General features: G+C 43.9%; 1 protein-coding gene across 2 annotated transcripts in view; it reads right to left on the minus strand.

Moving 5' to 3' along the window:
• XPO6 (exportin 6) overlaps positions 1–15,018 on the minus strand; it is a 100,768-nt gene that overhangs the window by 12,555 nt on the left and 73,195 nt on the right. For both annotated transcript variants that reach the window (XM_079121459.1, XM_079121458.1), the window contains exons 13-17: positions 11,515–11,674; positions 8,162–8,254; positions 3,420–3,564; positions 1,639–1,785; positions 678–867 (exon numbers count right to left, since the gene is read on the minus strand). In XM_079121459.1, coding sequence (XP_078977585.1) covers positions 678–867; positions 1,639–1,785; positions 3,420–3,564; positions 8,162–8,254; positions 11,515–11,674 — 735 coding nt within the window. The remainder of the gene's footprint in view (positions 1–677; positions 868–1,638; positions 1,786–3,419; positions 3,565–8,161; positions 8,255–11,514; positions 11,675–15,018) is intronic.

Genomic DNA, 15,018 nt, shown 5'->3' on the forward strand with positions numbered 1-15,018 from the left:
TTCTTTATACTATTCTACTATTTTTGTACAAAGAACATATTGAGCTGTTTATAAAAACAATGCTTTAAAAAAGAATGCCAAGTATTATTACTATCTGACATTTCACAAACCATTGTTGACATTTCATAAATGACATTATTATTTTATTTTAAAAATATTTCAGAAACATTTTTCAGGGAAACCTGTCGCTTTTTATTTAAACTATAGCCCCAATTCATTTTTTTAACAACCAAACTTCAAGTACCACTTGTGAAGAAACCTCTTCCAAAACCTCTGAAGTAGTTTTATTTGGGACAAGATTCAAAACCAGTCTCACAAGACAGTTCTTATATTTCTTTGCGTACGAGTATCTGAAATGGATCCATAATCTCTGTGGTATTTATTGATAGCACCCTCGAGCATCTTCCAAGAGTATCTTCCTTAGGACTCCAACATTTGTTACACTTTAGTTAAGAGAAGGGACAGTCTGTGGAAATGCGTCCATCTGGTGTGCTAGCTGGGCTCTATGGACGAGCAAGATCCTACTACCCACGTCTGGCTCAGCAGCATGTGACTGTGGACACAGGTTAAGTGAATCACCTCGTGCTCAAATGAGTACAAAGCTCATTTGCCATAAGGGAAAAGTCATGCCTGCACTGCTGACCTCCTTGGGGTTTCCCTGTCCAGAGATCACTTACTGTCATCCAGTGGCATCTTTCTCTGGGGGGTGACAGCACTGGGTTTCAGGTTGCGATAGTCCCGGGACAGTGCAGAGATGAGGCTGGCATGGTTGATGGAGCGCACAGGCCACTGCTGCTCATTCTCGGGAAGGTTTGGCCACGGGAGCAGCAAGATATTAGAGAGTGCTCGGCACACCAGCACCTGAGCCTGCAAGAGACCCAACCAAAGGCACCTGTGAGAGGTCAAAGAGCACCTGAGCAGGTGGCCGTGCCTGACAGAGCTTTAAGGACCCCACACTTCGAGCTTAGTTCCCCAGGTTCCTTTTTAATAACCTAAGTGGAGTCAGTATAGTCCAACTCCAAGATAATCCAGCAGGAAAAAGAAAAGCAGAAATAACCCCAAGTCTGAGTCTAGCAGGCCCCAGGGTTGACCTCAAGAACCCTTACTGGTGGTCACACTTCCCCTCTAACCTGGTACCTGAGCATTACAGAGGGTAAGTCCCACTGAGGACATGGCATCTAGCAAGGCCCTCGGCCACTGCCTTCTGACAGCCTTGGAGAAGACTCACCAGCATGAGCTCACATCCAGACACTCTGAAGAATCTGCCTCCACGACCCTTGACTCCAACCCCTTTTATTTCTTTTTCTAGAGAATACACTTGCCTGGAGCTTCTCAACCCATACCAACAATGTAAACCAGACTGGTTTCAACCAAAAAGAACACAAGGGGATTTTCATGGCATTGGCCAAATCATGAAATTTCAAAGTAGCAAAACCTGTATGCATATTGGGAAGAACTTTTCCACATCTGGACTGGCGCCCTGTCTGCCTTAGAAAGGGCAACAGATGAACCACTGAGGCATGTCAGTATTGGCATGGCCTGTAAACTGAGAGCAAAAACAAAGCCTTCCCCTTCTTCCTCAGCTTCCCTGGATCTCAGCCACATGGCATGGGGATCCCAGGGTGTCCTGGGTCTCACCTTATCAATAAGTCGCTGGGCAGAGGCATCTGTGATCCCGTTGAACACCTTCTGCACTGCAGGAATGCTGATCAGGAAGACAGGCCGCACAGTGGTGGCTAATGAGACCAGTAAGTGGCACGCGGAGAGCAGCAGCTTATCTTGGACCTGGAAATGGACAAGGACAAGTTAGCTCACTATATCCCCTATGTGACTGACAGAAGAACTCTGCTGAGGCAGCCACAAGCTGAACTTGGTTCTTGGCTGCCAAATTATACCACCTAGGCTCTACCTACAGAATTTTTCCCAAGATGACGATCAGCAACAGGGTTCCTGTCTTTGCCACATCCATAGCTCTTGCCCTCAAGTCAGTATCATTTCTTCTTGACTCTTCACTGTAACTGGCATCTCTGAACTCAATCAATTCTTAGCTCAGAATCTACAGTGGCTCCCTGGGAGCTGTCACATCCCATTGGACACTCCCTGGTATGTCATCTAAGTTTTCCTTCCTCATCTCACTCCTCTGGCTCCAACCAAGCCAAGATTTCTCTCGACCATTCCTATCTGCACTTCATCAATCACACTCATCTCACCTGCTTCCTTCACCTCCACATGCCTATCAAAACTTGGGTTTAGGTATTACTGTCACTTTCAAATTAACAAAAGAGAAAACTTTGGAGGTAGGAGGTTAGGGATTGAACCTGGGACCTTATGCATGTTATAAACATGTCCTACCACTGAGCTATGCCCCCAGCCCCAAGAAAACTTTTTATAGATAGGATCTAATGCTAAAGCTGTGGTGATCATAGCATACCACAGGCAGGGCACACAGAATTATTGAGGAAAGAAATATCACTATTATTTCCTAGAACCACAAAATATTCCAACATTGAACACCATGATCTCTACTTAGTCTAAGGAAATTATCTAAAAAAATAAAGCTACATTCATGAATGCATGCATCTCAGAAATTTTTTTTTTTTTTTTTTTTTTTTTTTTAAATGGAAGCAACCATAAAGTCCAGCAACAGCCAGGCCAATTATGGAACACACTCCCAAGGGGATATTACAGCTCTTTTCCAAATTATAACTATAAATACAACATAAATTTATAGAAAAAATACATTTTATTATTTTTTTAAAACAATATATTGTTAAAAGTACAAAATGCTATGCGTGATTAAAACTACACTAAAAAAATGAGAAACAAGTATCTGTATAGTCTAGTAACAAACTGGAAATCTTCTTGGAGGACTGTCCAACTTCCTATAGATATAACTTTTGACTCAGTAACCCCACTTATGGGAAACCATACCCACTAATGTGTATAAAAGAAATGGGTCATAAAGGGAGAGCCTTTCATCAACAGAAAAATAATAAATCCCATGAAAGAAAAGCAGGAAGGGAGCGGGGGCTGTTAGGCAAAAGTAGCTCTGTCTCTAGCTACCTACAAACTTTCACTTATGTATGTAAAATAGAAAAAAGTCTAGAATAATATACAACCTGCAGCTAACAATGTTGACCCTGAGAAGAAAGTGTTTCAAGGAAGGGATTAAAGGACAGCAAAACTTCTTACTCTGTGAACTTGAACAATAATAAGCATGCATCATGTGGGACTATGAGAATTGAAAACCGCAGTACTTGAATGCACGTGGACTACTACTAAAAAGGAACAACACGAGCTAACATCAGAGCAGTAAGAATTATCAGTGGAACTTTGTGTAATATTTTCATTTTATAGTAAACAATTCATGGACACAAGGACCGAAACAGATACAAAGTGTAGTCTTCACTCTTTCAAACCTTGGTGCTGATCAGAGGCGTGATGGCATCCATGGTGGTGGAGACGAGTGTCACAAACTGCTGTGTGTTCTGCCGATGGGCTTCACTGCAGTACTGTGCTAACCAGTGGGAGTAGGCCTGGAGAGCAGCCAGAGACTGAGCATGCCTGTGAAAAGGCAAGAAAACGCGATCCAAAGGGTCAGGCGAACAAACGTTAGCACAGAGCTTGTTCCCACAGAGATAAGAATTCCACCCACTAGCTGGGCACATCATGGTGCACATCCTGTAATCCCAGCTACCTGGGAGGCCAAGGCAGGAGGATCACAGGTTCACAGCCAGTCTCAGAAACCTAGTGAGACCCTAGACCCTGTCCCAAACAAAAAATAAAAAGAACTGGGGATGTAGCTCCATGGTGAAGTGCCCCTGGGCTCAAACATCAGTACGAACAAACAAACAAAAAAACCTACCCATTGTGCTAGCTGTCCCAGGACATGGCAACAGCATGGAAATCATTTACCTGTTTATAGGACCTATAAACTAAAATATGAGTCATGTGCATATGGCCATCACTGCCTAGAACACAAATGACAGTAAATGTCTCTGGCATACATGAGCTCACTTGAAAGGATCGTAAATTATAGGGACAAAATCAACACACTTAAGTGATAAAGAGTTAAATTTTAGAACTTGTAAAAATTTAACATCCATAGCTGCAGATTCAGGTAAGTACTAACTACTGTAGTTTTATAAATAAAGCTTTGATGTAAGATTCCAAGGTTTAAGTTTCCATCACACATACATCTGGCTAGAGAATAACTGAGGTAGCAAAGATTGTTTGGTTTCTACAAAGGATGCATTGTATCCGACATGTAATAAAATATACATCACAAAGCTTATAATTCACCCAAGAAAATAAGCCATATATCCTACACCAAGGAGAGGCATCTAAGAGCTTGCCATATACCTAATGTAACCTCTCCTATTTCTATAACTACTAAGTACTCTGTAGGATGATACTTTGAGATGACATAGTTTTAAAATATCAATATGGATGCATGCATTCTTTTTATTCAATATGGTATAATTTATTATCACCTTATTTCTTGGTCTCACACCAGCTCCACATGTCTTCCTCACACATTCCCAACATTCACCATGAGCTTCCCCATTCACTGATGAACAAGATTCTCTAGGATCGCTGCCCCAAACCCGTACCATTTCTCCAAGGAGCTCTGGCTCCTTTTGCTGGAGACACTATTTTATAAACCAAGGTCAGGGCATGAGGGGTGCACTGCTGAGGGGTGTCACTGCTTCTGAAACTTGTTTCAGTGGACAGAGCTAGGACGCAGGCAGACACCTCATTAAGATCAGACTTGGTATTGACGGCTGTAGGGTGGACTGGCAATAAGTGCCTCCTGATGTGCTGCGGGAGTCTAGGTGAAAATGTCTGACCTGGATCCAACACAGTAGAACCACCAGCCAAAGCAAGATTGTAGGATACTCTTAATAAATAAATGAATAAATAAGGTCTGGATCTCCAAAAGTCTCTCTCTCACACACATACGTGAACGCATGCATGATTGGGGGAGCTGTTTTAGACTATCTGGGGCAAATTTAATGTGTAGTTCATCATTAGTTAGATCTTGGATCCAAAAATTCATACACACACACACACACACACACACACACACACACACACACACATATGGATGGATACACGTATACACACACACATACACGAGACAATTGGGGAAATGTGAATATGGACTATCAAATTATATTACTGTATCCATTGAAATTTTTAAGTGTTAACAATGGTATTATGGTTATGCAGGAGAATGACCTCATTCCTAGGAAACATGCTAAAGGATTTATGGGTGAAATGACATGTTATCTACAATTTACATTCAAATGGCTCAAAAAGAACATTTATTCTGTTTTTACCATATTCCATAGGTTTGAACTTTATCAAAATAAGAAGTAAGAAAAGGTACAAAGTACCCTAAGATAAAATAATAGATAGCCAATTGGGAGTTTGAAATTCATAGAGACCAAGAAATTACTTTATGTTTTATATTCAGAATCCATTGATCATTTTACCTGGAGTTCTAAGCACCAAAACTAAATAGGAAGGACATCAAAGTCAGTCTTTGAAATCTAAGAATTTCAGTCAGTCTAGCACATTTGGGGCTTCTTAACAGCTGAAAAAAGGGGGCTCTCAAACTTCCTGAAACTGTAAGCTGTGGTGTTCATGAGCAAATTGGCATCCCCCAGGAGATGCACCCCAGCTTTCTCTAATTCTCAAAGAGGAAAGCAAAAATTAAGGGAGAAAAGTTTAAAACCATAGTAAATAAGATTCTTTTTTAATTTCACTTGTTTAATTTGTAGTTCAAGAGCGCTCTACAACAGGAACCAGCGGTCTTCTCTCTGTGTAAAAACTGCAGCGTACCTGTTTTGGGCTTCTCAGGCCACATACTGTCTCACAGTTCAACTCTGCTGCCACTGATGATATGCAAATGAAAGGGCATGGCTGTGTTCCAATAAAACTCACATTTAATAAAAAGAAAATCACAGGAGGCCATTGTTTTGGACTAAGCTCCTGCACTAGTCCAACAGACCAGGCTAAAAACCATAATGCAATCACTCAAGCTCAAGTTCCACATCACCAGGCTGATACTAAGCTATTTACCTGCCAGTCCTAGAATTCAGGATTAGGTAGAACAGTCAAATTCCCCAAACAAGTTGGTTTCAAATGGCATGAAAATCAAGTCTCTCTGCCTTAATTTTTACACAAAAAAGGTAACCTGAAGTGAACTAATCAGTTATGTTTCCATTGTTCTGTCTTCTGTTCCCAATTTTACAGGACAGTAACTTCGAAATGACCAAGCCACTTTGTTTTTTTGTTGTTTCTTTTCTTCAATCCTTTATGTCTACAAAACCAGTGTTCTCTGCTTAGCTCACTGGAACACTTACTTTATGGAATTAAGTATGGCCTGAGTCCAGAATCCAAAACAGGCAATTAAGATCTTTAAATTATCGTCAACTTGTCCTCTGAAACGCTGTTTCTGCTGTGGTAGCTGCCGATGCCTGCTCTAGTCTAGTGCCAGCCTTCTGAGCAGTGCAGTCTCTGGGACAGGGCCCATCTCCAGTTCTCATCCCTCCCATGTCACTCTCCTGATGGCTTCCCGTGGCTATAGCTCCTCAAAGTATAGTCATGAGATAAAAATTTGGGGGTATAGAGAAAGAAAGATGAACCAAGTCTTAAAAGAGAAGTGCCCATAGAACTTTGGAATGCAGAACAAGCGGGTCCTGAGCAATCCAGTCAGAGTCCTTGGTCCTCCTTGTCTGCAGAAAGCACCATGAGGCAAAGGCCAGGACCCCACCTCAGTCCAGCCCTGAGCCACTGTTCCACTATATCAACACTCAGCCTGAGGGATGCCTCGCACTCTCCCGCTTCAACAGTGTGAGCCTTGCTTTCCTAAATGAACCTGCAGGGCTCGGTATCTGAAGCCAGCTCAGATACTTTTCATCACATCGTCAAGGAACCTGTCATCCTGAGTTGAGGTTCCCTTCTCCAGGGTCTCCTTGGACACTCCCTGGATGTCTACTTTCAAAACAATCTGAAGTTCTGGTTTAATATGCAAATATCAAATAAATGCCTACACCATCCTCCCAAAATCAGAATCTCTGAAGAAATGCATTCCCCAAGTATTCTTCTGTACCTTTCAGGGATGTTATAATACATGTGTTTTGGTTTTATCCATTAGAGCAATGAGAGTATCTTTGTTTAAAAATATTTGGCCTTTTGTCCTGGGTTCCTCCAACGGCTTCCCAGTAGTGAAAGACAATCTTCTGTTATTTATAACAAGCCTTCTCAAACACCCCTGAGCATATGTCAGTAAGGTGATTTCTGGAAAGTCCCTAGATGGGCACAGGATGGAACCTAGTTGTCAAGGGAACCATTTGCTCAGAGGGTTGAAGCTTTGAGCCTCACCCACTAACCTCTGAGGTGGGGAGAGGGAGTGGAGGTCACTCTGAGGATTCAAACACTCACACCTCCTAATGAGGTTCCCATAAAAAACGAAAAGCACTGGGTGGGGGCTCTACCAGCTTCGAGAGAACCAAATGCCTGGAGGCTCTCGCAGGGAAGCTGTGCTCCTCCCCATCCAGTGTTTGCTGGTAAAATTTGTAATGCCCTGTACAAATAATCCAGTAGCCTAAGTGTTTCCCCGAGTTCTGTGACCCACACTAGGCAGACTCTGCAAACCAGAAGGTGGGGGAACCACAACTTACTGCCAACTTGGGCAGAAGCACAGAAGACAACCTGGGGCTTGTCTCTGGCATTGGAAAGGAGGACAGGGAGGAGACAGTCCTGGAAACGAGTTCACCTGTGGGATTTGACACCATTTTCAGGTGATGTCAGACTAAATTAAATTCTGAGAAGAGCCAGCTGGTTTCTGCTGCTTGCTGAATGGAAGCATCTGGAATGAAGACTGCTATTTGTCCACAGGCCTCAGTTTCAGTGAATGGGCTATGGGCAGGACGACATTCTTGGCATTCGAGGAGCCCGTCCCTTCTGGCCCTTCTCCTGCCGTAGCGTGCTCACAGCTACTCCTGCAGCCCTACACCCCAGCAATCCCTCCTCTCTAGGGCCAGAGTCCCATCCCCCCTTCTTGCAGCAGCTGTCCTGCTCCTGTTTCCTACAGAGTGACCTGGAGTAAGAGGGGCCCCGAGAAGGCGCAGACCCCGAGCTCTACACTTACACATCGATGAGGTCAGGCTTCAATACCGATGGCACAGCAGTTTCAATGTTGTACAGTTTTATCTGAGACCCGTACAGAGTGACCTTGACCAACCTGGTGGCAAAGAGGCAGGTAAGAAAGAGCAGCTTAGGAACCAAAATGGACAAAACTAGCAAGGCATCAACAAAGAGAAGCCCCAGGACAGGACTGTTTTTCCACATCAAAAAAGAAATTAACATCAGACCTTCAATTTTTTTACCCAAGAAAATAATCTGGAATGTCCATGAAGACTTATATAACGAGGATACTTACTAAAGCATCATTTACATTAAAAACAAAATAAATCTCCATCACAAAGGATATAATACAATGGGATATATTCACGAAAAACCATGCCTAGAAGTATAAATGCCATACGTTCAAGGTATTCAAAACGTGTAAGGCTCTTATGTACCCACACACACACACACACACATACAAATATCCTAATTTTGTTTTCAAATGTGTATCTATTAAGAAAGTCAGAATGTGCTCTTGGCACTACCTGCTTTAGGGGTAGGATGGAGTAGGTAGATTATGGATGATTTTTTTTCCCCTCTATTTTTCTGTATTTCCAAATGGTCTACAATGAATATGTAATGCTTTTATAAATGAGAATAAAAAAATTTTTTAAAGCAGGCTTCTTCTATTGACAATTTACCTACATAGATTGACAAAGACCTTTCCATAAAATCTGTAAGGTTCAAACCAATTCAGATTTTACTTAAAATTTTGTTTGACTATGGTGCTAAGGATAGAACCCACGGCCCTTGCACATACTAAGCAAGTTCTCTACTGTTGAACCACACTCCCATTCTTTTTAAATTATTTTTAAAAGGACATGTTTCAGATGGATGTACATATAACAAAGAAAATGCAGCAAAATGTCCACTGCAGAATCAGGGTGGTAGGTAGAGATATGGGTATTCCCTGTACAAGTCTCTCAACCTTTCTGAAAAGTTGAAAATGTTTATGATAAAACATTGGAGGAAAGAGAAAGGAGCAAATGTTTCTAGGGTAAACCAAGGTGTTCTAAAGTCCAAGCAAGCCCATGGGGTTGCTTAAGGGCTCACTGGGTATAAATGACCATTAACCATAGTAACCAACAGCCAGCTCCATTAGAAAATGGGAAGCACCTCTCTCCCCAAAGAGGAAAGGCAGGCCTCTGCATGAAGGGGAACCCACACACTGCCTAGGCGCCCTAGGCCTACTCTGTGTGGAAACCTGGGCACGTGCTACAAATGCCAGCTGCCTGGTCCCACCCCACACGCAGATTCTGCGGATGAGGAGTGGTCTGGAAAGCAGCATCTTTACAAAGCATCTAGGACTGATGCATGAAGGCCCACACTGGAAAACATTCCTCCCTGACAGGAGAAAATGTAGGACTTTATTCCAAGCAAAAAACCACAAACTGTTCAGGACTGGAGGGCAGTCAAGAAAGTAAGGGTGAAGAGCCAAGTTCTTCATCTGAAGGTCTAGAAAGTGCGGGTAATAACTGGAATCGAAACTTCCCTATCAGTAAGCACTGTAACAATGTGCAACTCCTGTTTCACACTAAAAATGGACTTCTAAATGTGTCTTTTAACATATCTGCTTCCCGGTTTTCACATTAGGTTTGTTCTATGTAACCTATAAGTGAAAACACTGCTAATCACACCAAGTAGTAAGATCCTGTGGCCAGAGAAGAGACTTCTGTTCTATATAAAGACAAAACAGTGAGCAACTCTAGGCTTGCAATCCTAAGCAGTGCAGAAAGATGTATAGATAAGGACTTACAAAATAATGACTTGGATCTCTGCCAATCAAAGATAACTGACAGACACATTATTGACTGCTTACAGAGTACTGACAGCAGTATTGACTGCTTACAGAGTAAATTCAATGTGTCTTACCCCCACTAAACATCAGTGCAAATGGGCCTCATACAGGAGAAAGACGACAAACTCTGGAAATGGAAATGCTGTAGAATGGAAAGAGCTCGACAGCTGGAGCCAGAATCCCTCTTGCAAGCCATGTGCACTAAGGTATTTGCCACCTCTGAGCCACAGTTTACTCACCAGTAAAATGGCCTCGTCTCTCAAATAAAGACTTAAATAACATAAAAATCGGAAAAAAAAAAAAAAAAAAATTTTTTTTTTGAAAACGTCCTACTATTTGATGCTTTTATTATTATATTATCAATATTTATTTAATATTGGCAATTGACTAAATTCAGGGGAATTTTACTACTTAGCTACATCATCAGTCCTTTTTATTTTGAGACAGGGCCCACAGAGTTGCTGCAAGTCTCACTACATTGCTGAGGCTGGCCTCAAACTTATGATCCTCCTGCCTCAGTCTCCCAAGTCACTAGGGTTACAGCATGCCTATAATAGCCATCACAACCAGCCTATTATAAATTAACATTCATCTGCCTTTAAAGGGGTTTAAATTGTTAGTTATCTCTGCTTTTTTAAAAATTTTTAAATTTTATTTGTTCTAATTAGTTGCACATGACAATAGAATGCACTTATACATTTTGATAAATAGAGTGTAATCTCTGCTTTTAAGCTAAGATGTAACAGTTCAAAATCTGGTATGCAGGTAACGAAGCTCTTTGGGCTCAGTTTCCCTGTGTCTTACAGCTATAAGGAAATGCACCAAGGAAAGCAGTAGGTGCTGGGTTTCAGGTTGGAGCCACATCCACCAGTTGAATCTAATCAATTCACCAGTTATCCTGAAATGATCTAAATCTCCTCTTGCTTACATCTGGCTTTTTAGTGTCCAGTGTGTACAGAGGACCAGGTAGGAAAAAAAATGCATCTGGGAACACTGCTTCAAGGAACCCCAGGGGAGGCTGTAATGAAAGGAGCCTGTTGGCGAAAGGCTGAAACCAACCCTCAGGCCAGGCCTCGAGGCCGCCCAGCTTTAATTCCTTAGGACCCTGATGGGATGAGACCAACCAGGAAAAGCCCCATACCTCTTGCATCTGGCTCTTAGGATAGTTATGTTGTCCCCTTAATGTGGCTTGATCCTATGAGTAAAGACATGGGGACTGACCTGCTCTGCTTTCCTCTGAGTTCAACCCTATCTCTACATCTATATACAAGACAATCAATAAAAATAACAGCTATGGTTAGGGACTGTTAGACGCCGTGCTAAGGCCTTATCTTCTCACAATAAGCCTCTAAGAAACTACCCCCACTCCACTTTACAGATGAGGGGCCTGAGTTCAGAGAGGCTGACGTGCATGTGGCAGAGCTGATGGACGGGATGTGGCAATAAGCCGCCCCGCCCGCAGGTGGGTGAAACAGCTCTGGAGAAGGATTGGCCCCACGGCGGGACAGCCAGCCTACCTCTCCACCACGGTGAGGGCATCACTGAACCTCGCAGCGAACACATCCCCGGTGAAGTACTCGGCCAGGCGGCCCACAGCCTGCAGCAGGGAGCTCAGGTCGCGCAGGGAGCAGTGCAGCCGCCGGCAGTCGTTCTCTGCCGTGATGTTCAACCTGTGTCCTGCAACACAACACCTTGGGTTTTCACAGGAAGGACGCGCTTTAGTGTCCAGATCAGTGGCGTGGGGCCAACCCACGCCTCCAGGACCAAGCAGCGAAACCGGGCCCGGCTCCGCTTGCCTCAGGATCAGGGAAGGACAGATAGCCTGGGTGTAAGAGCCTGGCCTGCTCCCTCTTGATCCTCATAAGAGTGGACGCCACCAACTTTACATATGAGGACAGGCATGGGGGCAGGGGGCAGAAATTGCCCAACCTGGGTTCTGTTTCCAGGGCAGCACTGTGTTCTGAGCTAGGTCTGAGGCTCCAAACCTGCTGCCCTGCCCAGGGCCTCCTCTCAGAATAAAATCCCCATGGCAGATAGCAATCCCCTGCCAGAAGAACAGGGTGCATCACACATTACACCCAGAAGGTTTTTAGGTGGCACAGACTGGAATGAAGAGCCAGGACTGGCATTCAAAGGACACGTATCCCTGCCACTCCCAACCCCCGCCTCATGAGCCCTTCTAAGTCCCAGTCCCCCCATACTTAAAATGGGGAAAAGGCTACATTCAATTCACTATTTTAAGGCTAAGGTAGAATGCATAACGAAAGCTAAGTTACGGGGCACTATTCAATGTGATGGCTACTCTGAATAAGAAAGAACTGGTGGTTTTCTAAGACCTGGAAGTTTCTTGTTTTACATATGTTCACCCAGGACGGATGCTAAGGTGAAGGACAAAACATTCTTTATTAGTGAGGAGAGGGATCCCCGCCCTTTGGATCCCTCTCCACACTAATGCCCACAAAGCAGAGAATAGTAGGAACCCGCAGGCTGAAGGCGAGACCATGGGGACTGCTACTCAGTCACAAGGGGGAGGCAGGTGGGCAGTAACAGTAGCTCCAGCCCTGGGCCCTTGGATTCCACAGCTCCCTCCCTCAGTCACCTCAGGCCTTTACCTCTGTCACTGACCCTCTTCCCCCAGAACTCTACAACCAACTACAAGCCATGAAGCCCCTCATGGTGAAGGGCCACGCCCAGCAGCCAGCACAGTGCCTCGTACCAGTGAGTGACCATAAATGTGTGAGTGTCTGGATACAACAGATGGCCATTTAGAGCAAGACAGGGGTCTCCAGGAATTTGCCTTCCTCATGCTGTCCCTCAAGTGTTTGTTTCTGCTACTTAAAGGTGAATATGGACAGGCAGAACCTACGCAGAGGAAGCCAGCATGGCAGACAAATACCGAGCGATGTCCTGGACCTACACCCACATCAGGGTGATGAGGCCAGCAGTCGTGCCTGTGACAGCCACCAAAGGGAGGCAAGTCTGGAAAGGGGGACACTCTGATCAGGGTGTTGTCACAGGGGGCCACATCCAAAGAACAGGAAAATGAAAGAAAGAAAAACTCAAGGAAGGGCATCATAAGGAGAGAGCCAGTGACAAAGCTCAGCTCTGACCTGCCCTCCCAGAACGTAAGACTACACATCAAGTCGAAGTCTGCTAACGCACCACGGGAAGACAGGTGGCATCCTTGCAAACCCCCTTGAGATGAAACACAGACTTGGGTCCCTTCCATTCCCCTGCCACCCTCCTCTGAAAATGTCTGCCCCATTCTGTCCAGCAAAGCACAACACCTCGAATTCAAGAGCGCCTGCAAGTGCTACGTGTGCGTCTTAAACTATTAGTTTAAACCACATGAAACGGCTATTTGACCATTTCTGCCCGAACAAAAGTGCATTCCAGAGAATTCAATTAATACATATGTGCCAATTATGGTTCACATTCATCAAAATTATAGGTTCTTTTTTGTTCCACTTGCAAGGCAGATAAACACACAAGCAGGACATACCCCAAATCAAATTCTCTGCTCCAGAAACTTACTGTGTCCCCCACCACTAGAATCACACAAAGCACCAACTAAACTGGAGGGGGCGTGAAAGCTGCTCATTCCTACCCACATTTTCTGCCATTTGACTAAGGCTTAGATTGCTACCCTCCAAAGCACAGAACGTCTGTAAAACAGAAGCTCCAGATGAAAACATTGCTATGCAGACTCATGCAGAGGCTTTTTAAATATTCTACCTCCCATAAACAAAGTCATCTGGAAGCAGTATAAATGTGCTTCCAGACAGCTCCATGGCCATCCCTGCCAGGGAGGGTGAGGGTCTTCATGTTAAGCACAGCATAATGTTCTCATGTGGGGGAGGTGAGGGAGGGCAGAGGTATGAGAACCAGCATCTGAGGAATTCCATCTGGAGAGAACAAACAAATCATAAACGAACCCAAGCAGAACAAAGAATAAGTAGAAATCTTCCATACTGTAGATAAGACAATCTCTCTGGCAAGAAAACTTGCATGGCTAACCAAAAAAGTCAAAGGGTCACTCAGCTGAAACACCGTCTCAGTGAGGAGGATCTCAAGGAGCAGCAGAGGTCAAATATACAACAGATATAAAGAGAACAACCAATGGGAAGGTTTTGTAATCCACGAACAGTAGGAAAGGCAGAACAAAGGATGACCTGCCGGAGCGTGAGGCACACAGTAACTGATGTGCCACATGGACATGACATGGTCTGCCTGGTCTTTACTGTGGAAGCAAGAAGATAAGCAGTCAGAGGGTGACAGTAATCACAGCAAACCTCAATCTGAATGCTCCAACAAGATCAAAGGGGGAGCTGGGTGACACCCTACAGCTTTCACTCTGGACTATACCCAGTGGTCACAGTATCAAAAGAGGGGAAGAGCTGTGGCTGACTCCCACCCACACAAATTCCAAAGATCCAAGAAGTAAGGGCTAGGCTAAAGGTAAATGCAAATGAAATGAAGGGGCCATCACCTGTCCACTGAGAGGCAAGGAGGTTGTTGTTTGAGGAGGTAAGTGGCCTTGGGGACCAGGGAACACACTGTGCTCAACAGTTCCACTTTTTTAATAGCCTCTGCACTGGAGACTTGGCATTTGAGCCACTAAGACATGAGGGAATGCCTTGTCATGGATAAGAAAGCCCATTTTAAAACTAGGAAGTAAGTGTTTCTCTAGCCCGAGAGGTTTTGCACTAGAGCATGCACCAAGGATCAGTACTGAGAATGAGATTTATAAATGATCTGGAAGAGCCAAGTGCTCTGTGAAATTGCCAGCAAATGGGCTGCAATGAGGGCAGATAGATGATATTTGATTTAAGGGAAAAAATAAATCAGATTATCCTTCTAGAATGGGAAACTCTTGAGTTGTCAGTTGTCTCAGAAAAAGGATTTAAGACTCACTGCAGATTTTCATTCAAGACAGATTCAATATAATGTAAAAAGTCAACTATAACTATGAATGGGAAACTTGGGGGTACATGCTTAATTTTTTTGAATATATCAAGAAT

Source organism: Sciurus vulgaris, assembly GCF_902686455.1.
Source record: "Sciurus vulgaris genome assembly, chromosome: 18".
Classification (NCBI taxonomy): domain Eukaryota; kingdom Metazoa; phylum Chordata; class Mammalia; order Rodentia; family Sciuridae; genus Sciurus; species Sciurus vulgaris.